Genomic DNA, 23,693 nt, shown 5'->3' with positions numbered 1-23,693 from the left:
ATTTTGGTTTAGGGCATCCCAAGACACTGTCCCATCCCTGGAAGTGTTCAAGGCCGGGTTGGATGAGGTTTGGAGTAACCTGGTCTGCTGGAAGGTGTCCCTGCCCATGGCAGTGAGTGAAACTGCATGAGCTGAAAGGTCTCTTCCAACCTAAACCATCCCGTAGTTCCAAGAGTCTGTGATTCTGTGATCCCTGTGGTGTTGTGGAATGTGGTGTGGGACCGAAGGAGTGCTAACACTCAGAGTTTGTTGCTGAGCTGCAGTTTTGTGCTCGTGTTCCCCCTGGGCACGTCGCCCCTGCCAGCCTGACCTTGGGTGAGTGTCCGGCAGCTGCGGCTCCAGCCGGCTCTGGGGAGCTGCAGCAGGAGCAGGACCTGGCGAGTTTTGGGTGGATCGTCCTTCCCCACCGGCAGAGCCTGCTTTGAGAGGAGCTGGGTGTGCCCAAATCTCTTCCTCTGACTGAGGAAGCCGTGGTGGGGATCACGCTGTCCCTGCAGCTCGGGCATGGCCGCTGTGCTGCAGCCACACCGTGAGGCTGCCTCTCTTCTGCTCTCCATGGCCTTCCCACCTGCTTGAGCAGCAGGGATTGTTTTTTAATTAATTTTTTGTTTCTATGAACACTGTTACAGGCTGGGGAGCTGCAGCTGCTGGCTCATTAATGAAGTTCTCTGCAGAACCGTGGCAGGAAGCGGTGCTGGACCCTTGGCTGAGCTCGTGGTTTGACGCTTTTCCTTCCTGCCCTTCTCAGTAAAGCAAACTCACTTTGCTGTGCTGTGGCTGCCCCACCTCAGCCCCTGCTCCCTCCATGCTTTGGGTGCTTTTGCTTTGAGGGTTGGGCTGTGGTCTCCCAGGCAGGGTCCTGGGGAAGGATCCTGAGTCTTGTGTCCGTTTCTTTGGCCACAGTGGTTGGAGAAGGCAGAGATAGCGAGGTCAGGAGTCTCAGTGATTACTGTTTGATAAGGTTCACTGATATTTTATCAGTGGTCTCTGGGGACAGAAGGAAATTGTGAGTTAAGAACATCTGTCTTGCAGGGCCACATGCCCTCTGAGTGCTCAGTGCTGGCTGGGGATGGAGCTCAAATCCTTGGAGATCCCAGTCTCTCCTTACTGCCAGTGCCCACAGAGGTCTTGGCTGTTCTTTGCTGTTCTCTCAGAGCCAGTCACCTGCCCAGCACTTCACCTGGGATTTACCTGCTCTCAGGTGGTTCGTGCTGCTCCTTGAGCAGGGACTGAGCCGTGAAGGGCTCCTGGCAGCACGGAGGGTGTTGTGTAAGACTGGGTTCTGTGGATTATTGAGCATTTGTGTTTCTTGGCCAGGCTCCTGAGCCCATCATGGCGTGGAGTGATGCACTGGTGGCTTTGTTGGTGTTTTTCCAGCTCTGCTCCCCTTCTACTCCTCTCCAGCTCTGCCAAGGTCCTGGGTGGGGATGGGCACAGCAGTGTTGTGCAGTGGAAGGGGGAGGAGATGCCATATCCCACCTCTCTCTCTGGGAATGCTCTGGAGACCAAGTGTTGGATCCCAGAAATCTGGAGTTTTTGAGCTTTCTGTGCTTTCAGGCACAGACCCCCTGGAGAACACTGCTTTTGACCTGAGGCCTTGGAGATGGCTTCTAAATATGAGTGGTGAAGTAGAAATCACAAGTGTGTGTAGGAGTTAGATGGGTGTGCTTTCACAGAGTGATGAGTTTTGAGGTTTTTATAGTATAGTAATAGGTATAGGACAAGATAGAAAATTTTGAGCGTTGTCTCTTTCTTTGTTCATCTTTCTTCTTCCTTCATGGTTTTCAAGTAGTAGTTCCTATTTAGTCAGCATCACTCTAAGCGTCATGGAAATCTAGTTAAGTCAAAAGTATAAATAATATAAGTGTTAATTGAACTGTTTAGCCTTAAAAGACCTTGTAGCAGTTGCCTCTGTGGCCATTTTTTCCTTACTTCTTGCAAGGAGCTGGAAGTGCTGTCCTATTCCCTGTACTCTCTGGCCACTGAGGAGAGCAAAGATCAGCTCTCAGAGACCCTGTGGCACTGCACAGCCCTGCAGGCAGCTGGGAATGAAACGCTGGCTGAGCAGCAAGTCCTTGTGTGCGGGTCACGGGTCCGTGTCACCTGTCACGGGTCCGTGTCACCTGTGACGTGCCAGGCAGGGCAGTGGAGCGTGGCTGGCTCTGTGTGCACGGCTGTGGCTCAGTGAGGCTGTGTTGGGTGAGCAGCCATGCATCCAGGCACTGGGACTGGGGGTTTGGGCAAATCAAGGCATGGGATGTCTTAGATGGGGCTGGGGGCAGGTGCTGCTTGTCCCTGAAGATGCTGAAGTGCGCTGGGGTTTTGGGTCCCTTCTAAAATCCCGCATGTGAGTCAAAAATTAGTCATAAAATTACATGGAGAATATTCTAGAAGAGTGTAAACTGATTGACCACAAACACGTCAGCCAGCAACACTGGGGGAGAGCTTTGCTGAGGCAAAGGCTTCCTCAGAAACACCAGTGGGGCAACTGCTGCACACTGCTGAGACTGGAAAGGAAGGTTTGCCTGGGGACAGATGAGCATTTTAAAGTGTTGTTCTGAAGGACACAGCCCTCACTGCTGGGGTGGCTCCCTCACTGTGCACAGCTGCTGTGCTGGGGGTTTGGCTGGGGAGGTTCCTCCCTGTGTGGTCACAGTGGCTATTCCAGAATGACTGTCTTGAGGGCCAAGTGTTCTTACTATCACCCCTGGGAAGCTCTGAACGCAGGCTGGAGCCTTTGCCAGCCCTGGCATCAGCCCACCATCAGGAGGGGATCAGTCAGCCATGAGCCCCATCCTCAGCATGTCCAGCTGTGAGCACCAGCGAGGCCCTTGTGCAGTCAGGCCCAGACAAGAAAACCCCAAGCAGGTCTGGCTGTGACAAATCTTTTCCTTACAGAGGGGCTTTCACATGGAAGGGGAGCTGGAACAAACATGCCCGTTCCTGCCAAAGGTGCTGCTCTGCCAGTAACTGGCCTCTGCTTCCTACTGCAAGTGGTTGATGTGTGGAATTGGGGCTTCCTGCTGCCTGCTGACCCCTGGGCTTCTCTTTGCCCTGACCCTGGGAGCTGTTCCTCTGCTCCTGACCCTGCTGTCGGCAGCCACCACTCTGGCTCCGGTGTGCTCGGCGTCACAACTTCCCATGAGCCGGAGTAGCTGTGCCAGGAGTGAGCTGTAAATCCCTCAGAAGGCCGGGAAGTGCTTGGTTAATTAACCAAACTGAAGAGGAGTTGTTTGAACCATCTCCGGGAAGAGTTCCACCTGGCTTACAGCAAAGGTCTTGGATTTGGGACTGTCTTTTAGCCACAGAGCAGCCCAGATCCCTTTGTGCATCCTTGGATTCTTCCTGATCCATGCCTCTCCCCTGTGTCCTGCAAGGCTTTGCTTGCCTTGGCTCCTCAGAAATGCTGGTTTTTACACAAAGGGCCCTGTTTTGGTCTATGCCTGGGTGCAGAGTGGGCTTGGCTGTGGGGAGGGGCACAGGCAGACCTGGCTGTGCTGGATTCTCTGGTGGAAGGCAGATGGATGGGACCATGTAAGCTGACTCTGCCATTCCTATGATTGGTCTTCCATTGGGGTTCAGCATCTTGACTTTCAGACCAGAGTCTTTAATATTGCTTGAGGCCAGCTTTTATACCTGTTTTATAATATTCCCTGACATTCCCCACATTCCTGGCAAGGAGACTTCTGTGCTTTTTTTGAAATGTTCCTTCGTCTCTTTGGAGAACTGTGACATCTTTTAAGACTTCTTCAAAATGCCATTTTCCTGCTGTCCTGGCATCTCCTGTTAGCTCCATAAAGAATGGGAAGCCTTGAGTTTCAACTCCAGCCCCAACAACATCTCCTTCCATTTGGGAGAAAGGGGAACAAAGAAAGAGGCAGACCATGTGCTCCTCTTTAACTCAGTGACCTCCCTAAATCTCATGTCCCTGCTGTGTTTCCACCTCTGCCTGCAGGTTTCACTGCTCTCCATGCTTTTGGGATTATATTGGGACTGTTACCTGAGCTTCCATTGTTGTCACAGCCCGTCAGGACAGCAGGACGGGCTGGGGTCCCCCCTGGTCCCTGGGGCTGGGTCTGCAGGGTCTGACCTGCAAGGATGGGATGTTTTGCAATATTGTATCCCTGGATAGGGATGAGAGACCTGTGGTGTTTCTCACCGGGAATCAGAAGCAAGGTGAGATGATGCTCAGCTGCAGGGATCCTACAGCTCATTCTGGGAATGATTTGTGGTTTGGGAAGGGCAGGCACAGGGAAAGGGATTTTAACTGGGGAGACTGATCCTGTGTCAACCGCAGCTCTTTGCTTGAGCCATGCTGACCTCTCTGCTTTGGGCTGAGAGGTGAGCTGACTCCTGCTGCATGGGGAAGAAGCATTCCCAGGGCAGGTGGAACACACTGGGCTCGGGACAAACTGGAAATTTGTAGGGAATTGGGTGATTTAATCTGGATATCTCTGATTGCAGGCACTGATGTTCTTGTCCCTGAACCATCTTTTTTAGTTTTTAGTCCTCTTTGGTATCTTGAGGGACTGGGAAATTTATGACAGCCCAGCCTTGGCTCTCAGTTTTCCCATCCCTTGCAGCTCCTGCAATTTGCCAGCCAGCTGAGAAGAGCCTCAGCTTTGAGGTTTGAGTAGTTGATGTTTGATGATGAGAGGAGGTTTTGGGGTGTCCATCCCTCTCCTCGGTCCCGGTGTACTGCCGGACAGTGTCAGACCCCATCGGCCCCGGAGCCGCCCTGCAGGACTCTTTGCTCTCAGTTTTTCTGGCTGGAATGGAAAGCTGCGGCTCAGCCGGCAGCACCGGGGTGCCGTGCTGGGCAGGACAGGAGCTGGGAGCCGGGAGCGGGGCCGGATGGAGCCCTCCCCGCCGCTCCCACCCCCGCTCAGCCGGGATGTCCTGTCTGCCGGGGCGGCGGGGACACGGCGGGGCGGCTCGGCTCGGCTCGGCACAGCCCTGCGGGACAAACCTGCGGCTCTGCCATGGACTGCCTGCGGGAAGGTCTCTGGACAGTGCTGGGTGGCCGAGGAGGGCGTGAAGGAGGCTGCGGGTCATGCTGATACTTTATTCGGCATTTAATCCACGGGTTCCAATGAACAAAGCCGGGATTAACAGCTCCTGCCATGGTGAGTCTGCTCGTGTCCCGGCTCTGTGTTCGGATTGGGAGGCTCCAGCCAGCAAACGCTCTCGGGGGAGGTGGGAAAGGCTGTAAAATGACCTTTTTTCTTGTTAGAGATTTCTTGGAAGCAGCGTTTCCTGTGCAGCAGGGCGGTTTGCTCTGGCTTTTACACAGCGGGGCGAGGGCAGGGTTCAGAGGTGTCGCTTGTGTTGTTGTTAAATTGCGGGGTTTCTTTAAAAATCTTTTCTTGAAAACCAGAATTTCCATCACTTTTTTTTTTTTTTTTCCCCATGAAGTGCTGTGTCCGGAGCGGGTGTGCCCGGAGCCCTGTGCCCGGCTGGGACACGGCGCTGGCACCGGGGATGCGGCTGAGCGGGGCAGGGATGGGACAGAGAGGGGAGATGGCAGTGACAGAGCACGGGCTGGCCTCGGTCACACCGCCTGGGGCTTTTCCTTCCTTGGCGTTTTTTTTCCCCCCTTTTTTCCTTCCCCGCTCTGCTCCCCACTGAAGGTGCAGAAGGGACCTGCAGTCCTGGCAATATTTGGGTTTATTTCTGCCACAGCGAGCTGAGCTGGTGGGAGCGCCTCCTGATCTCCCATTGTTGCCTGAGCCAAAATCCTTTTGTGTGAGCCCAATCCCCCTGCCCTGCCTGGCATGGCCAGGGGTGCCATGGTGCAGGTGCCAGGCATGGCCAGGGGTGCCATGGTGCTGGTGCCAGCCGTGCTCCGGGATGTGGCATCACCTGCTAACACCAGTTCACTGATTTCAAAGCCGTTTTCAGAAGGAGGAGATGAGAAAAGAGAAAAGAGAGGGGTTTGGAGCTGTGGGGTGGAGCTGGAGCTGTGGTGAGCAATGCCCAAGCGGTGCTGGTGGGTGTGGGGTGCAGCAGGAGGGGATCCTGATGGGACAGACCTGTGAGCTGGTGACAGTCCTTCCCCTGTGTGCACAGACCTGTGTCCCGCTGAGAAATGTCCCTTCGCTGCGTTTGGAAACTCGGAGTTTGGGTTATGCCTCCATGTGTGGCTGTGCCTGGAGGGGGTCCCTGCACAGACGGGTTCTGAGCCTGCACCCCTGTGAGCTGAGGGGGACCTCATGCTTGGCTGCACATCCTTGGGGTTAACCTCGTGAATTTTGCAGATCTTTCTGCTGTGGGATGGGATTTCAGGAGTTTAGCAAGGAGCACATGCAGGCACCCGAACTTCCCCTGGGCAGCAGGGACTGGTCAATAAACCAAAGCTGAGTGTGGTGGGGAAGGAGGCAGGATCTTGTGCAGAGCTGGAAAATACTTGATTTGGGTTTATTTTTGTATTGCAGCCTTTAAAAAGGGAAGAAGAGAGCCCTAAAGTAACCATTCATGTCTCTGCTGAGAATTCAGTGCCTGTTCCTTCCTGCAAGGGCTTGTGCCCATGCCAGGGCTGTGGCAGTGGCCACTGCTGCGTGTGACAGACATGGTCTGGCCTCCCTGTCCCTGGGGGCATGTAGGGCTCCCACCAAAGCTGCTGGAGCCTGAGCATTCTTGAGCCAGGAACAGGGTGGGTTTGTGATTCTGTACAACATGGAAAAAGCTGCACCAAGACCACAAGGGAATTCTGCTCCATGGGTTCCTCTGGTAACACACGTGTTTATGCTAAATAAATGCATAAAAGTAGGAGGGAATTCTCTCGTGTATTAAGGAAATAACTGCTCTTTAGTGCCTGGATTTAGCAGTAGGAGCTGGGGGTCGTTCCTCGGCGTGGGAAGCAGGAGAGCAGCTGCAGCAGGTCACATCCATGGGAGATGCAAGTGCTCCAGGGTGATTGGAGGTCCCTGCAGAGCCAGAGCTGCTGCTGGTTCTGTTTTTTTAGCAGAACTGTTGGTGTTTTCCTTTGACTTGGCCTTCCCTGGCCTTGGGTGGTGGCTGCTGTTGGGTCTTGTGCAGCGCTGCGGACGTTGACCTCAGTCCATGCTGGGTTTAACGCTCTTCCAGGTGGTGAAAACTGGACTTTTGCTGTTGTCTGTTTAAAGAAACATGAGATGTGATGGCTCCTCACAGGGATTGCAGCCTGGCTGGTACCTGTGGTGGGTGGTGGATGCTGCTGGAGCTCTGGCACCACTGGCTGCCCTTGGAGTGATGGCGTCTGCTTGTCCAAACAAAGTGAGATACATGGGATGGTCAACAGGAAAACCCTGCAGTTTTAGGAAGGGTGGACTACAGGATGGGCAAGATGGATTAATTTTCTTCAGCATCTGAGTAGCTGTTTTCATCTTGCTCCTTGTGGATGCCTCATGACTCGAAGTTGGAGCAACCTGGGGTAGTAGAAGGTGTCCCTGCCCATGGCAGAGGGCCAGAATGAGATGATCTCTAAGATCCCTTCCAACCCAAACTATTCCGGGATTCTCTCCTGGATTTTTGTTTCTGGCTTCAGCAAACACCAAAGAGAAGGATGAAACTTCACCCCGAGCTTAGATCCGACAGAGGTGGCTGTGCTGGCACTGACAGAGCCAGAGACTCTCTACTCTGAGCTTGCTTTGCCATTGCATTTTCAGAGATGGAACCCCAGGTTCCCTCCATGCTGAGCTTCCCTCCCATGGACATGGGGGGGCTGCTGCTCTGTGCTCCTGACACAGTGGGATGGTCCTGCCCTCCCTGTTATTCCTCTGGGGTCAGAGCAGCTGCAGAAATGCAGGTGGGGGAGGCAAGGACGGATCAGGGTCTTCACCTTCCTGGCCCTTTGTTTCTGTTCCTCTTTTTCCATCCCTCATTCCCCCCAGACATCTGCTGTGCAGCTGCAGCCCGAGCAGTGGGACGTGTAACCCCCGAGCTGCCACAGAGCTGCTCCTGAGTGCTCTGGAGCTGCTGGCAGGAGGTGTCCTGCAGGCCAAAGGGGCTACAAGACTCTGAGGAGCTGCCTGGGGGAGCAGGAATCTCTAATATGCTGTAGGACACTCCTGTAGCCATCACAGCAGTGCCAGGGGACACTGACTTGGTCTCTGCCACCCCACCATGTCCCAGAGCCTCCTGGTCCTTCCCTCCTGGTGCATCCCGTGCCCCTGAGTGTGGCTGTCCCCTGTTCAACCCTGCCCTCTCCAGTATGTGAAGATGTTTTGGTGTGAAGAAGGGACTTGGGTTAGTGGTGGCCTTGGACTCAATGATCTGGAACAGCTTTCCCAGCTTAAACCATTCCATAATTCCATGATCCTGTGCGTCATTTTGTTGTGGCTAATGTGTCTGCTGCAGTGCTTCCTTCTCATCTTTATTAATGACAGCACTGGTGCAGACCTGAATTGAGGTTGTTCTGAGTGATGTATGTGGAAGCAGAGGTGCTCTCTGTGCAGGTTAGGCCCAGCTCCTCTCCCAGGTACCAGCCTGCGAGGGCAGGAGCTGCTTTTGGGTGGTCAGAGCCACGTTCCTGCATTGTGCAGCACAAAGCTCTGCACACTGCAGGTGCAAAGGGCTGGTGGAGCTTTTAGAACACAATAAACCAGACCTGAGGCTGCTGTTGGGCTCGTTTGAGGGGAGGAAATCAGAGCTACCACACTGAGCTGATAAGGGTAGTCACACACAGCCCCGGAGCCCAGCTGAGGGATGAGGTGTGGAATGCTCTGGGGGGCTCTGATGGTGCTGCTGGGGGTTCCTGTGCCCAACCTGCATGGATTAGATCCAGATCTGATCCAGACACCCAACAGCTACAGTCTCCCTGCCCCGTGGTGGCCAGAGGGGTTCCTGGCTGGGTTGTACCTGCTGGTGCTTGCAGACACCATCCAACAATTCCCATGCAACTTCTAGGACCATTTTTACCCCTGGATGTCCCTTCTGTTCGTGTTCCCAGCAGCTGTCTGGGGCAGGAGTGGGGTGGCAGAAGGCTCTGCTGCCATCCCCCTTGCCAGGTGCCATTCCCTGGGAGCAGTGCCCTTGGAGCAGACATTTCAGGGCTGGAGGTGAAGGAGGCATTTGAGCAATTCCTGGTTGGTGACACAGCAAGGAGCAGTTCCCAAAGCTTATGAGACCTATGTGCTGTGTGAAGGTTAATATGGAAACACTCCGTGTCTGGGAGAACATCCAAGAGCATTCCTCATTCCTGTCCGTGTGCCCTGTCCATGTCTGTGCTGGCAGCTCCAAAATCTCTGCACTTTGCTGAGTGGAGCTGGGAGCTGGAAGCAGGAGGTGCCCGTGGCTGTGTGGAGCTCTGTGTGCCTCCTGCCCCAAGAGCCCAGCTGGGTGGGCAGGGAGTCCCAGCTGTGCCCAGTGCTGGCAGGGCACTGTGGGGTTTCCTCCAAAACCCACTGGCAGGGTCTGGGATTGTCATTTGGCTGCTGTGGGAGTGATGCCCTGTTCAGAAAGGCAGCTCTGATTTCTCCAGGCAGTCAGTCCCTCTGTTCCTGGTAGCTTTGGCATGAGTAGCATGCACCTTTCCCATGGGACACCTGCTTCAGCTCCTCATGTTCTCAGTGAAGGCACAACCCCTGGTTCAGGAGAGGTGTTGGGACTTTCTATCGTTCCTGTAAAAAGCAGGCAAGAAACTTCTGCTTATAGCCAGGAAGGAAAGTCCCTGTTGTAGGCAGTTTTACTTTCAGGCAGAATGGAAAGAAATCACACCAAAAAGAAAGAAAAAAAGAGCAATTTTCTCCCCTTGGTGCTGGGGTTGAAGCTTCCCCCGCAGTGCCAGGCAGCTGCTTCCAGCTTTCCATGAGGTAACGTGTGAGCGATTTTGTGGTGGGGTTTTCTCCTCACACACTAATTGGCTGTGTGGGACGTTTTATGGGGATTTGGAAACTTGCTGTGGGAAGCTGAGAACCTGGCCTGGGACTTTTTGTCAGTTCTGATTGTTAAAGTGAAAGTGCAGAGCTGTGTTTCTGGGAAGTGGCTTTCCTGCCTGTAATTCTGCTGGCCTCCAGCGTTCCAGGTTGCACATTTTAGAGCTTTTATGGAATGTTCTGGGCTTTTCCCTGTCCATGCCTGTTCCAGGCCAGTGTGAGGTGGATGGAGCACTAAAAGCACTTGAGATAGATCCATCAGGCACCAGACACCCCACAGCCAGGAGTTATTCCTGCTGGAGGCTCCAGTGGGTTGCCCCAGGGAAATGGCACAGTGCAGTGAGTGCAAGAAGGGGATTGGGGAATTTTGTCCTTTTTTTTTCCACTTCAGTGTTGGTTTTCATCCTTCTGGAGCAATGTGAGCCTCTTCCTTAATTTTTGATTTCCACCCCTTCCTGAGGATGTTGGGACATCAGGGTTCCCTGGCTGGGGGGGACCAGCCTGGGGGTTCCTGACAGACCGTGGTGACACTTGGGTTACATCTCTGCACCTTGCTGGGTGCAGGGGATGGGAGAGCTGCTGTGGATACCTTTTCCTTGGGAAACACCACCCAGCCTCAAGAGCTGCTGGACAAGGGCAAAGGCTTTGCTGGGGGAGGATTCTCTGTTGGCTCAGAGGATTGTGCACATTGGGAGCTTTTTCCACTGAAGGCGTTGCTGCTGGCTTCCCCTGTGGGGTTGTCCAGGCATTTCCTGAGAGAATTCATTCTCCATCTCCCATGGGGAGCTTCCTCTGGAGCATGAAACATAATGGGGTTGCTGATGTCCCTTCCCTGCCTGCAGTCGGGAAGCTGGTGGGATTTATCCCCTTGTTTCTCAGGGATGCATGCACTCTACTGGTGCCCTGTGCCTGCCCCTCCTGCCATGCAGGGATTTCTGCACCGTTTAAACCACAGATCTCAAACTCCTGGAAATTGTTTATTGACCAGTGGAGGCAAGGAGACCCTTTTTGTGCCCTGCTGAGGGTGAGTGTAGTGTTTGATGAGCCCACATTAGACATCAGAGAATCCTGGCATCTGGAAGTGTTGGGGTCTCTGTCGCTGGTGCCTGGGGCTCAGGCTGAACAGGGTGGAGGGTCTCCAGGCAGCAATCCCCAGGCTCAGGCTGGATTCTCAGTGGAGGCTGTAGCCAGGGATGTGTGCTGGGCTCAGGTTCCATCACCTTGCCCGACAGTGAGGCTGCTGAGAGGTGACAGGGAGGGCTGGGAACACGGCTGGAATGGGTGACCCTGTGCCCAGGAGTGTTTGCCTGCCCGGCCTTTCCTGCACTTCCCTGGGAAAGCACGTCCATGGGAAGGGTGGGAAGAGGAGGAAGCTGGCTGCTGGCTCCCTCTGGGACAGGACACTTGGAAACCTTTTCTGTGACAGCACTTCTACATGAGGAGGGCTCAGCTGCTCAAAGCCCCCCTCCTCCAGGGGGCTTCTCCGTCTTCGAGGGGCTCTGGGGTGATGCAGGACTTTTCCACAGCAGGCAGAGCCTGAAACCCGGCTCCCAAAAAGGAGAGGTGGAGGTTTGGGGCCCTGGCCCCCTGCCAGCCCATGCACGGGGGAGGCAGCGGAGGGAAGGAAATGTCGTGTTCTGACTCCGCATTTCCACCACGGTGATGGGTGGCTGAGCTCAGTCCTGCACAGAGCATCCTGCTGCAGCCCTGGGCCCGGGCTGCTCGGGTGGCCGTGGTCACGCTGGGTGTCACAGGCTCCAGCCTGACCCCAGTCAGTGCCCAGCCATGCTCTGGTACCAGCTGAGCCCTGCTGTGGGCAGGGGTAAGCTCAGCCACTGCCCTGCTCCTGCTGCCCTCCACCAGACCCATCCCTGGGGCAGGATCCATGGCACAGGTAGGAGGTTGCTGGTTTTGCTCATGGCTGGGGGCACACGGAGCTGCAGTCGCTGGGATTGACCCCATGGAATTCCCATTGGGATGAAGGGGCAGCAGAGTGGGCAGGGGTGGGAAACTGGCAGGTCCATTGGCAGGGGCTGTGGGAAATGTCTGTCCCTGGGTCCTGCCCACTCCAGGAGGGTGGGAGGGATCTGTGTCCAGAGCTGGCATGGCCAAAGAGCATTCCCAGGGACCACCAGTCTTGGTGCCCTCCTGCTGGACAGATGCAGCCATGGGGTGCCCTCCCCACGGGCTGCTGGGTTCTTTGGGAGGGATGTGCTGCTCCACATGGACCAGCTGACCCGGGATAGCTCCAGGGTTGAACTCTCCACTGGGATTGCTGGGTCTGAGCCCTGTTGGGGGCAGGAGGGGTCAGCCCTGGGTTTTGGCAGGACTCATAGCATGGTTAATGACAGCTGTGCGGTTTGGACCCAGATCCAGATGATCATTCCAAAACTTCTTCCCAAAACTTGCCAAGTGTTTGGGTCCGGGGTTTTGGCTTGGTCGTGTCCTGAACTGAGTTGCTTAGTTTTTTGGTTTTTTTGCTTTTGTAAGTTTGGAATTGGGAATGCAAGCTGTAGCCAGAGCTCTGGGCTGAGGCAGTGGGTGGATGAGGATGGAATCAGGGTATTCCAGTGCTGGGTGGGTCTGGCCTCAACCCAGTCTGTGCTGGGTGGTGCCTCCAGGAGGGACAGACCAGACCCTGAGGCTGCCAAGGCATTTTCTACGCTTGAGGTCACCCTCAGCAGCAGAAATGTCATCAGGCCGATGGGTGCTGACATTTGGCAATGACTTGCTGTGGCTGCGGGAGCTCTGGGCTGATTTCCCTCAAGTTAAACGGGAGGAATTTCCCAGGAAATGCTGCCGGCTGCTGAATGGGCTCATCTGCGTGATGGCTGATCCCTGTGTGAGGAGTGGGAGCCAGCTGGGCGAGGGGTGAAGAACCCCACCAGGGATTTGGTGTCCACTGGGATGAACACCAGCTTGAAAGAAGAAGTGGGGAGGGCTGGGTGGTGGGAAGGAGGTGGGGAGGAAAGGCTCCTTTGGCAGCCTTTGCTCGGGGATGTTTGCAGAAGTGATCAGCACCGAGCTTTGATGAGCTCTGAACTCATGATTACAAAGAAAGATCTTCCTCTCCTGCCTGGCCAAAAATTGTGTTTTGTTTGGTGCGTTCAGAAACCAAACGTTTCATCAGAAGGTTAAAACTGCTTCTTATAGCCCTGTCATTTGGGTGGCATCGCTGTCACCTCCTGCTCTCTGCCTGGTACTGGCAGAGAGTGCAGCTGAGCTGTGTGTGCCCACTGCTGGTGGGACCCCTGGCTCTGCAGTTGTGCCTCTCCTTTGCTCTGTGCACATGGAATGTGGGCTCGCTGTCAGGGCACTGGGGGAGTGGGCTGTGTTCTCGTGGTGTTGCTGCTGCTGGTGGAATGCTCAGGTGATAGTGGTTAGCTTTTTTTTTTTTTTTTACTCAGGATTGAGTGCTCAAGAGACATATTTCTTGTTCAGACTTGGTTGTTTATTAAATTTTATTTTAAGTACAGAGAGTTTTTTTAGGACTTTCAGTTATCAGGCCAAAAGCGAGAAAATGGAGGTGAATTTAGTTAGTTACAAGGTTTTTAAAATGCTAATTATTTAATTGAAAACTATAATTTATATTATTTAAACTTTTGACCTAATAACTGAACACTTGTGACCCACACTGCAGGATTTTTTGTCCGACCAAAAACTACTACCTGAAATCATGAAGAAGAAGAAACAAGAAGGAAGAAACAATGCTTAAGAATGTCCATTTTGTTCCATACCTATTACTATATTCTAAAACCCTAAATTCAAAACTTTTTACCATGCGAAATTACACGCTTTTATTTTAACTACACACTAGTGATTCGAACTTTATTACTCAAATTTGGAAGCCTTCTCCAAGGCTTCAAGTGTTCTTTTGGGGATTGGTGTCAGAAAACACAGAAAGTTCAAAACTCCCAGGCTTCAGGGTTCCAACAGTCAGGCTGGTTCTTTGCTTTCTTGCAGAAATTGAAGCCAAGAAAGCGTGTGACTGGCTCCGGGCAGCAGGATTCCCCCAGTATGCCCAGCTGTACGAAGGTGAGAGCTGCCTCCTGCCTCTGACCCTGCTCTGTACCTGCTCAGAGTCTGTGTCTCATCCAGATTCCAAGGGGGGCTTCAGGATAGGTAGGGACAGAAGGGATTGTTCACTGATTATGTGATTGTTTGTTACACTTTGAGCCCTTGGCCACGGCCTGGAGAACCAGCCAGTTAACTTCCCTGCATTCCTGAACTTTTCCCCTTCAGGCAGGGCTCTGAGGAATCCTGGGGCGGCTGCTTTGGCCAAGGGCAGCCAGGCTTTGGAGAGCCATCAGCTCTGAAGTGGTTCAGGGAGTGTTTGCCGTGGGTGGGAGCATAGGGGCAGCCAGTGTAGGAAATGTGGAGAGCCAGCATGTTCTCCCTCCTTCCATCCCTCCCCACTCCCACAGCCCTGCCCTGCTCCAGCTTGTCCTCCCTGAGCCCTGCCTGGAGCACACCATGTGCCTCCTTTGCTATTCCTCACTCGCAGCTCCTGTGCCAGGCGCCCAGGGCGATGGCAGGGTGGCTGTAGTGGTAGTGGCTCTTGCCTCGGGCTCAGCTGTGTTTATTTTGGAGCCATGGTGGGATCCTGGTGCTGGCTGGGGTGAGGAGCAGTGGCTGCAGCCAGCCCCGCCGTGCTGGACAATAGCGGGAAGCGGGGTCCGGTGGCCGCAGCCGTGGCCATTGTTCGGCCATTCGGGCACTTCCCCCACCCCCTGCAGCACCAGCTCCCTGGTGATGGCTTTATGAGCAGCCTGTTTGCTGCCAGTGACTATTTTGGGGGGCAGGTCCCACGTGCAAGGACAGCCTGGGTTCCTGCTGGGACCCCCAGCCCCAGGTGCTGGCCCCAGACAGTGCTCACAGCTGGGCAGCGAGGAGCGGTGCTGCTGCTGGAGTGTGTGAATGAACTTTTCTCCAGCCTCTGTCCACAGAACTTCCCACATCCTCCCAGTGTTTCCCTCTGTTTCCCTTCCTGTGGTGATCACACTCCATGGCTTCATGAAAAGATGGGTTGAGAGCCTTGGGGCTGAAGGTCCAGGTCCCACAGGCATGATCCCAGCAGAGCTGTCTCTGAATGCACAGGGATGAGCAGGGAACTGAATGGAGGCCCTTGGGCACCTTATCACCCTCACCTAATGCACCTGGGAAGAGCCATGCCCAGGGACCCTGGCCATGCACCACCTCCAGGTCATCTCCAGCCACTTGGGTTTCTCCTCCTTTTCCCATGCCCACTGCTGCCCTTTGGCCCTGATGGAGCAGCTGGCTCGGGATCTGCCACTGATGTCACTTCCCTCCCCAGAGTCATCATTCCCTCTTGACATCAGTGCTGTGAAGAAGGACCACAGCTTCCTGGACCAGGATTCCCTCAAATCCCTGTGCAGGTAATGCTCCCTTGCCCTCCCCTGCACATGGAATCAGACACAGACAAGGGCCGTGGCCCAGGCTGATGGAGTGGTGGGCTCAGGGGCATGCCTGATGGGGCTGTGGGCTTAGTAGGGTGCCTGCCTTGCACCTTGGCTGGGCTCAGAGCCTGCTCCAGCACTGTCACTCCCTCTGCAGTGAGAATTCAGTCGTTCAGATCAGGGAACATCGCTGGTGTTGACTGGTTCCAGGGAAACTAGAGGTTTTTATGCTCCATGTGATGCAGCTCATCCAAGTACCAGGAAACCAGCGTGGCTGCACATTTCCACCTGGGCATAGCTGCAGGTTTGGGAGCTGTGCAGGGAGCAGCATGTGGGGGACTCAGGCAGAGCAAGCCAGGGCTGGCACCCAAAGCAGGGCACTGACCAGATGGTCAGTCTGGATGGGCCATGTGTCACTTGGTGCTGCGGGTGACTCAGCCCTGCCTTGGCTCTCGAGACACGTCATCACACCCATGTCCCTGCACTGTCCCTCCCATCCAGAACAGAGAAGAGGCAGGAACGGGGTCTGTTTCCTATTGGTTTCCCAGCAGAGAGGCTGTGCAGGGCAGGAGGAGATCCCCGTGCCGTTTCCTGGGTGCAGTGAGGCAAGAGGTGATGGGAAGTCTCTGCCTGTCCCTCCCTCTCTGAGTTTTCAGGTCCTTTAGTCATTCCCTGTCTGGGGCACAGGAGCTTCTGAGGAGATTTTGCTTTAATAGCCTGGAGCAGACACTCCTGCTCACTTGCAGAACCGGTGGCCCCAGCAGCTAGCATGGGCATGGTCTAGCTTGGGCTACCATCTGCTGGCATTGTCCCCTTGTTAGTCAGGTGTCCCTCTGACCGTGGAGCCACAGCAGTGAGTGACAGGTGACAGGCACAGCCAAGCCTATAGGGCAGGAAAATCAAAAGAAGCCAAAGCCATCCCTGTGACCACAGCAGGGCTGGGACAGAGGCTGGGACCAGGGTAAAGCCACTCTGTTTCTTGCAGGAGGCTGATGACCCTGAACACTTGTGCCTCCATGAAGCTGGATGTTCACTTTCAGCGTAAACAGGTAAGTCCTGGATGCTGGAGGCAGATGAAGGGCTGAGGGGTGCAGGGGATCATGTGCTCGATGGTGGGGCAGTGTCCTGGTGAGCTCGGGGACTGCCCTGGGCACAGAGTGGCTCCTGGAGGCCTCCACTGCCAAAGGATCCCGAGCTGGTTTAAGGGGTGAACACGCTGCTCTCCTCCCCAGCTGGGGCCATGCTGGTGGCTGTGCCCCTCTGAGGTGGGGGAATGTGCCGACCCTCCTCAGCTCCAGCTGATTGATCATCCCCTGTTCTCAATGGCCCACAGAATGAAGACTCTGAGGAGGAGGAGCAGTGTGCCATCAGCAGCCGGTGGGCCTTCCAGAGGGACAGCAAAAGGTGGTCCCGGGTGGGGTCCGCCGATGTCCTGTTGCAGGGCTCGGAGGCCCCGAGCTGCACCATGCGCCCGGTGTCCAGCCGCGAGAGCGTCCTCACAGACCTCAGCACCAACCCCGAGGCCACGTCCCTGCACAGCACGGGCAGTGTGGGCAGCGTGGGTGGCACAGGTGGCACGCTGGGCACTGCGGCCACGCCATCCGAGCCCCCGTCCCCTCTCCGTGCCACTGCCAACGCCTCCAGCTGCAGCCAGAGCGAGGGCTCTGCGCCGGAGCAGCCCTCGGGCCGCGGAGAGGGCTCCAAGGAGAAGCTGAAGAAGCGACGTTCTCGCAGCTTCCTGAAGAGGATCGAGTCTCTGCGGAGGAAGGACAAGGAGAAACCCAGCCCAGACAGGAGGGTGGCTCCACACGGCAGCGCCACTCTGCCACCGGGATGGGGCTCTCTGAAGAGTAACGGGGACTTTGGGGCCACCAGGACCAACTCCTCTAAAAGAGGGATCCCTGCCTCTTTCCACAGCAAAAAACACTTCTTCTCGGTATCATACAGGACTAACCGCCTGCTCGGCCCCGGGGACACCAAGGGGAGCTCTGACCCCAAACGCAGTGGAATCTACCTGGAGGATTACGACACAGCCGCTGCTGCCGAGTGCCAGCGCCGGGCTCGCCATGGCGACTGCCTGGTCTATATCCCCTGTGACCACAAGCCCGGCACCTTCCCCAGATCTCTCTCCATCGAGAGTTTGTGTCCCCTGGCCGGCAGCTCCCTGAGCCACTGGAGCGCAGGGAGCGGGGCCGTGGGGCTGGGCGGGGGCGGCAGCAGCAGCAGCGTGGAGGGCTCGTCCTCGCCCAGGGGCTTTGCCCGGCGGCGCCGGGGCTCCTGCAGCTCCCTGGGCAGCCGTGTCAGCGTCTACGACAACGTGCCGGAGTTCGGCAGCAGCGAGGATTTCTGCAAGGACGGGGAGGTCACCTACGAGAACCTCGACGACATCCTGCAGCACGTGTGGGGGCTGCAGCAGAAGGTGGAGCTCTGGTGTAAAGCCGTCTCGCCTGGCCTGGATGGGGAGGAAGGGGGCGAGGAAGAGGAGGATGAGGAGGAGTCGGACTCGGGAGGGGAACCCTCCAACCTGCATTTCGAAGAGAGGTCCATGTCGGATGTCGGCACCTCTGCCAGTGACTTTGATAGCACTGGGAACTCCCTCAACGAGGCTGAAGAGATCGAGACACGGGAGCGCCGGGATTCGGGGGTGGGAGCATCACTCACAAGACCCTGCAGGTATCGCGGAATCCCGAGGTGGTTTGGGTGGGAAGGGACCATGGGGACCATCTCATTCCACTCCCTTTGCTATAGACAGGGACACTTTCCACTAGACCATATAGCTCCAAGCCCCCGTCCAGCCTGGCCTTGAGCTGTCCTAGCGACGGGGCTGCTGTAGCAGGGTGGGGTGCACAGCCCATGGGTCTGGGGAACAGCCCCTGATGCCGTTCCTGGGGGGGCTGGATGATCGTCTGTTCCCGGGAGGAGGGAAGGAGGGAAGGAGGGAAGGAGGGAGGGCAGTGTCGCTGGAGCCGCACGGTGCGGGCAGGGGAGCGCAGCGCGGGGCGCTGGTGCGCTCTGGTGGCCGCAGGACACCACTGCCACCACTGCCTGCATGCACAGACCCGTGAATAAAAGGTTTTTCATTAATTAATAACAAGCATAAAGTTTGGGGGTACGTGCCTCTCCTGTGCCAGTATTCCCTGGAGCTTTCCCCAGGAGAGCTACGGTTGTTGCTGCATTCTGTGGCTTTCCTCGCCCAGTTTGGCTGGTGCCAGAGGGTGATGTGGCAGTAATGAAGGAGTGGAGAGCAGTGGGGGTTTCCTTACCTGGGAATGTCTCGTGTGTCCCCAGAAAGCTGCGTTGGCACAGCTTCCAGAACTCACACCGGCCCAGCCTGAACTCGGCCTCGCTGGAGATCAATCGCCAGTCATCAGCCCAGCTCAACCTGCTCCAGAAGTGCTCCCTGCTGCGGCTCACAGCCATCATGGAGAAGTACTCTGTACCCCACAAGCAGGCCTGGACCTGGTGAGCTGGGGCGAGGGCGACCAGGAGGGGGCCCACAGGCTGAAGCTCATGCTGTCACCCCAGCTGGGGCAGCTTTGGGGTGTGGTGGGGGAAAACCTAAACCAGAACTGTCTGCTCTGGCAAGTGTGAGCTAGAGCTGAGCCCCAGGCTCCTGGCATCATCCTGGCTTCCAGAGGGGCTCCTGGCATCATCTGCCACTTTGGTGGCTGCAGGTGTTCGTGGAGCATTGTAAGCCCTGCAGCAACATAAAAGAGTGGGACAGTGGTTTCTTTTCATAGCCAAATATTAAAATATTTTAGCTTAACAAAAGGTGCTGCCATTCCTGCTGGGAAGCTGCCTTGCTTGTATTCCAAATACTGCAGAAATGTGTGTGTGTGTGTTCCCAGGTCCTGCTCTCTCTCAGGGGGTGCTGAGACCACTGATCGTTGCACTGATGTCTCTCTGTCGCACTCTGCAGGACTGTCCCCAAGTTCATGAAGCGGAGTAAAGTCCCTGACTATAGGGACAAGATGGTTTTTGGGGTGCCCCCCATCGTCAACGTGCAGCGAACAGGGCAGCCCCTGCCCCAGAGCATCCAGCAGGCCATGCGTTACTTACGCAGCCAGTGCCTGGACCAGGTGAGTGCAGCAGCACTGGGATTTGGGGGAAAAAAGCTTTAGGGATCCTGGTGTTCATCTCTTGTGGTGTGTGCTGAAGTGGGAGGGTGGGATTGTCTGTGGGAATCCTGCAGCATCCCTCACTCAGTGTCTCCTCTGGGTTGATGATCCCCTTGGGGAGGGAGTGTCGTTGCCTGTCCCACAGTGCCCACCCCCTGCTCTGCTCTGGCAGGTTGGCATTTTCCGCAAGTCCGGGGTGAAGTCCCGGATCCAGGCGCTCCGGCACATGAACGAGACCAGCCCTGACAACGTCAACTACTCGGGGCAGTCAGCGTACGACGTGGCCGACCTGCTGAAGCAATACTTCCGTGACCTGCCCGAGCCCATCTTCACCAGCAAGCTCACTGACACCTTCCTGCAGATCTACCAGTGTAAGGGCGGGGCTGGGGACAGCTCGGGGTCATCAGGGAAGAGGGGTCCCTCTGTTTGGATGGAGGGGGTGGGTGGTGGCCGTGGGGACACCCCACTGATTGCCACCCCGTGCCCGCAGTCGTGTCCAAGGAGCAGCGGCTGCAGGCGGTGCAGGCTGCCATCATCCTCATGCCAGATGAGAACAGGGAGGTGCTGCAGACCCTGCTCTACTTCCTGAGCGATATTGCCTCGGCTGAGGAGAACCAGATGACAGCCGGGAACCTGGCTGTGTGCCTGGCCCCCTCCATCTTCCACCTCAACGTGTCCAAGAAAGAAAGCACATCACCCAGGTATGGGCAGGCTGAGCCCCAGCTCCCCAGTGCCCCTTCCCTGCCCGCTGTGGGAGGGGGCCAGCAGGGAATGGTGAGGCATGGGGGAGCTGCTGGCTCTGCTCTCTGACACAAATGAGAGCCATGGGCGGTCTAGAAGTGCCCACTGGTGCCAGCACTATCTGATCCCCCACAGGGCCATACACAAGAGGGGCACCATGGGGAAGCCGGACCAGAAGGACCTCAATGAGAACATGGCTGCGACACAGGGGCTCTCCCACATGATCACTGACTGCAAGAAGCTCTTCCAGGTGGGTGGCAATGGTGTCCCAGCCCAGTGGGAGGTGTGACCTTGCCAGCAGGTGCTGGTCCTGGGGCGAGCTGAGGGACCCTTCCCTCAGTGGGACAGCAGCCACCAGCCATTCACCCTGGAGCCAAGCCCAGCTGTGTCCTGGGGCAGGAGGTGGTGCAGGCTATATGCCCATTCTCCCCACTCCCTGGGCAATGAGTTATAATTCTCTGTCTGTCCAAGACCACTCACAAAGTCCCCACAGGATCTTTCTGCCTCACTGAACATCTGTGTGCTTTTGGCTTGCAGGTCTCCCATGACATTTTGCTGCAGCTGAGCAGCTCCTATATGGCTGCAGATGCCTATCCCCACCCCCTGGCTGACTTGGTGTGCCAGGGGGAGAGCAAAGATTTACACTCCTACTTCGAGCAGAGTGTACAGAACCTGCTCAAAGAGTCGTCAGAGAAATTCAAGGGGTGGCTGAGCACACCAGGACCCCTGAACACGGAGCTGTCCTGCAAAAAGGTAAATGCCACTGTGTGCAGGGGCTTGAGAACATGCAGGGAAATCTGTATGGGGTGACCACTCCACTAGCCAGAGCAGGTCCCACCCCATCCCTCACTAGCCAGCAGATGGGACTGTGCTGCTCTGTGGCAGTGGGAGCCATCAGTGAAGCTGCTCAGGAGGGTCCTGTGGGACAGTCTGTGTGACCCTCACCTCGTCCCCTCAGGTTGGGGACGGGCACCCTCTGCGCCTGTGGAAGGTCTCCACGGATGTTGAGGCCCCTCCTGCCACGGTGCTGCACCGGGTGCTGCGGGAGCGTCACCTGTGGGACGAGGACCTGCTGCAGAGCAGGGTGGTGGAGGCGCTGGACAAGGACATGGAGGTGTACCACTACGTGATGGACAGCATGGCCCCGCACCCGCGCAGGGACTGCATGGTGCTCCGGTGAGGGCCGGCGGGTTTGGGCTCGGTTTGGTGCATCCCCATCTCCCCCTCTGTGTGGGATCCCCCACTGTTTGATCCCACAGTGAGTCCTGTCTGTCGCAGGCGCTGGCGCACGGACCTGCCGCGGGGAGCCTGCCTGCTCAGCTCCCTGTCGGTGGAGCACGACAAGGTGCCAGTGGAGGGAGGTGTCAAGGCCATCGTGCTGACATCCCAGTACCTCATCGAGCCCAGCGCCATGGGGCGCTCCCGGGTGACCCACATCTGCAGGGCTGACCTCAGGTAAGCTCAGGGACCCTCTGGGGAGGGGATGGAGCAGCAGGATGTGCTGCTCCATGATGCTGCCACGATCTCTCCTGCTCACTCACCTTCCCTTCCCTTCCCTTCCCTTCCCTTCCCTTCCCTTCCCTTCCCTTCCCTTCCCTTCCCTTCCCTTCCCTTCCCTTCCCTTCCCTTCCCTTCCCTTCCCTTCCCTTCCCTTCCCTTCCCTTCCCTTCCCTTCCCTTCCCTTCCCTTCCCTTCCCTTCCCTTCCCTTCCCTCTTCCTCCTCTTCTCCTTCCCTTCTCCAGGGGCCGTTCTCCCGAGTGGTATAACAGGGTCTTTGGCCACCTCTGTGCCATGGAGCTGGCGAGGATCCGAGACTCTTTCCCAGCCCTGAGTCCCAACGGCCCCGAGACAAAGATCTGAGGCAGCCAGGAGGATGCTCTGTCCTTTCAGACGTGGACTTGCCAGTGGATCCAGACTGGGGCTCTCAGCAGGAAGCACGATGTGGTGCAGTGCCCGTGGAGGGGGAGACAGAGGCACATATTTACAAAACATCCTTTCACCCCGGGCTGGGCAGTCCCATCCCATGGCCCGGGTGCTGCGGGGCAGGGTGGCCACAGAAGGGAAGCCGTGGTGTCCCTCAGGAGAGGGAAAGAGTGGCCATGGAGTGACCCCTGAATGCAGGCTGTGGCAAGAGCTGGGGCCCCCACACAAGGCAGGAGCACCAGCAGGGGTGAAGGAGCGTGGAGTGAGGCAGGAGGAGCGAGCAGGGAAAAGGGGCCGTGTCCGCAGGTCGCAGTGCGGGGTCGGGAAGTGGAGGGTGGGCAGCGAGGGGGGGGATTGTGTGTGTGGTGTCACCGGGTGGGGACAGCCAGGGAGTCACTGTGTGGTGGTGGAAGAGGCTGCTCTTCTGGGAGGAGAGGGCTGCCTATAGATGCATAGGTACAGCTCAAGTGCCAGCCCCTGTGGAGGGGCAGATGGAACCTGTTGCAGCGTTGGTGCTGAGTTCATGGAAGAAGCAGCCCTGTACTCCTGTGCCTTGCTTTCCTTGGCTAAAAGCCCTCTCTCTGCACTGGGAGCCACTGAGAGGAGGGGTGGGTGGACCACGTTCAGAGCCAAGGCCATCCCTCAGCCAGCCCACCTGTTACTGAGTGGAGCAGGACACTGCTGGAGCCCCGGAGCAGCTGCACCTGAGTGGGAGGGGGCAGTGCCTGGAAAGAGGCATCGAGGTGGGGACAGACTCCCCAGAGCTGCTCCCCCTTTGTGCTGCCCTCTGTGTTGAGGGAGGAGGAGTGGCAGGAGGGGCAGTGATTTGGGATTCACCCCTCTTTGGGCAGCTACACATGGCCCCTGCCCACCTACTCCCTGCAGAGACATCCTTCCCCTTTCCATCCCTTCCTTCCCTTCATGAAGGAGCTGTTCACTGGAGCTGTCAGCACCCAGAAGATGACCTGGTTTCTTCATTCAGGCAGGGACCCAAATTCCCAGATGTTGTTCCAACTGGAAGGCAACACGACCCATGAGCTGGGGACCCCCAGTGTCAGTTTGGCCATAACTGTCTGTCTGTCTTTTGGTAAAAAGAAAAGCACAAATCGGCCTCTAGTCTGTGTTTTTATATATATGTATTTTATATATATATAAAAATATAACTAACAGGTGGGGGAGTGAATTTTCTCCTGATATTTTTTTAAAGTGTTTCTTTTTTTTTTTTTTTTCTATCTATAAATACTTGTACAGGTGGAATATTAATATATAAGTCTGGTGGCAGAGCTCAGCACCAGGTGATGCTCACTTAGAGCTGGGTATTTTGTATTTAAGGGACTTTTGTTTTGTATCATATGAAACTGCTGCAGTTGTTTGACTTGGATCGGGCTGCTCTTCCCATCCGTGCAATTAATAAAGTACTAACGAGATCTGCTGGCTGATGATGAAGCCTCTGTGTTTAGGGCTTCTCCAGCACCAGAGCAGCCCAACGCTGAGCAATGTGCAGCCTTGGGGCAGCCTCTGTGTGGGTGAGGAGACTCAAACCCAGAATCCAGCTGTGCTCCAGGGCCTTGCCAGGGTTTGGAGTTCTCCTGGCATTGCCACCTGCAGCAGGGAGAGCACCTGGAGGAGGAAGATGAGCA

The 23,693-nt window shown here is 56.2% G+C and overlaps 1 protein-coding gene across 4 annotated transcripts in view; it reads left to right on the top strand.

The window, feature by feature from the left end:
* Nucleotides 1-23,480, top strand: part of STARD8 (StAR related lipid transfer domain containing 8) — a 42,012-nt gene extending 18,532 nt beyond the window's left edge. For 2 of the 4 annotated variants that reach the window (XM_014887871.2, XM_014887862.2), the window contains 13 exons: nt 13,818-13,889; nt 15,169-15,250; nt 16,257-16,320; nt 16,605-17,944; nt 18,560-18,733; nt 19,191-19,350; nt 19,562-19,760; nt 19,880-20,090; nt 20,266-20,380; nt 20,668-20,883; nt 21,089-21,306; nt 21,409-21,585; nt 21,873-23,480. In XM_014887871.2, the coding sequence (XP_014743357.2) occupies nt 13,818-13,889; nt 15,169-15,250; nt 16,257-16,320; nt 16,605-17,944; nt 18,560-18,733; nt 19,191-19,350; nt 19,562-19,760; nt 19,880-20,090; nt 20,266-20,380; nt 20,668-20,883; nt 21,089-21,306; nt 21,409-21,585; nt 21,873-21,990 (3,146 nt within the window). In that variant the 3' untranslated portion in view covers nt 21,991-23,480. Of the gene's footprint in view, nt 1-4,935; nt 5,127-11,624; nt 11,749-13,817; nt 13,890-15,168; nt 15,251-16,256; nt 16,321-16,604; nt 17,945-18,559; nt 18,734-19,190; nt 19,351-19,561; nt 19,761-19,879; nt 20,091-20,265; nt 20,381-20,667; nt 20,884-21,088; nt 21,307-21,408; nt 21,586-21,872 lie in introns of those variants that run through there. The other 2 variants (XM_014887854.2, XM_014887878.2) reach the window with 2 other exon arrangements.
* The last annotated feature ends 213 nt before the right edge of the window (nt 23,481-23,693 follow it).

This window comes from Sturnus vulgaris, chromosome 14 (genome assembly GCF_052056855.1).
Source record: "Sturnus vulgaris isolate bStuVul1 chromosome 14, bStuVul1.hap1, whole genome shotgun sequence".
NCBI lineage: Eukaryota > Metazoa > Chordata > Aves > Passeriformes > Sturnidae > Sturnus > Sturnus vulgaris.
The sequence above is the reverse complement of the archived record's forward strand: the minus strand, read 5'-3'. Positions and strand labels throughout refer to the sequence as shown.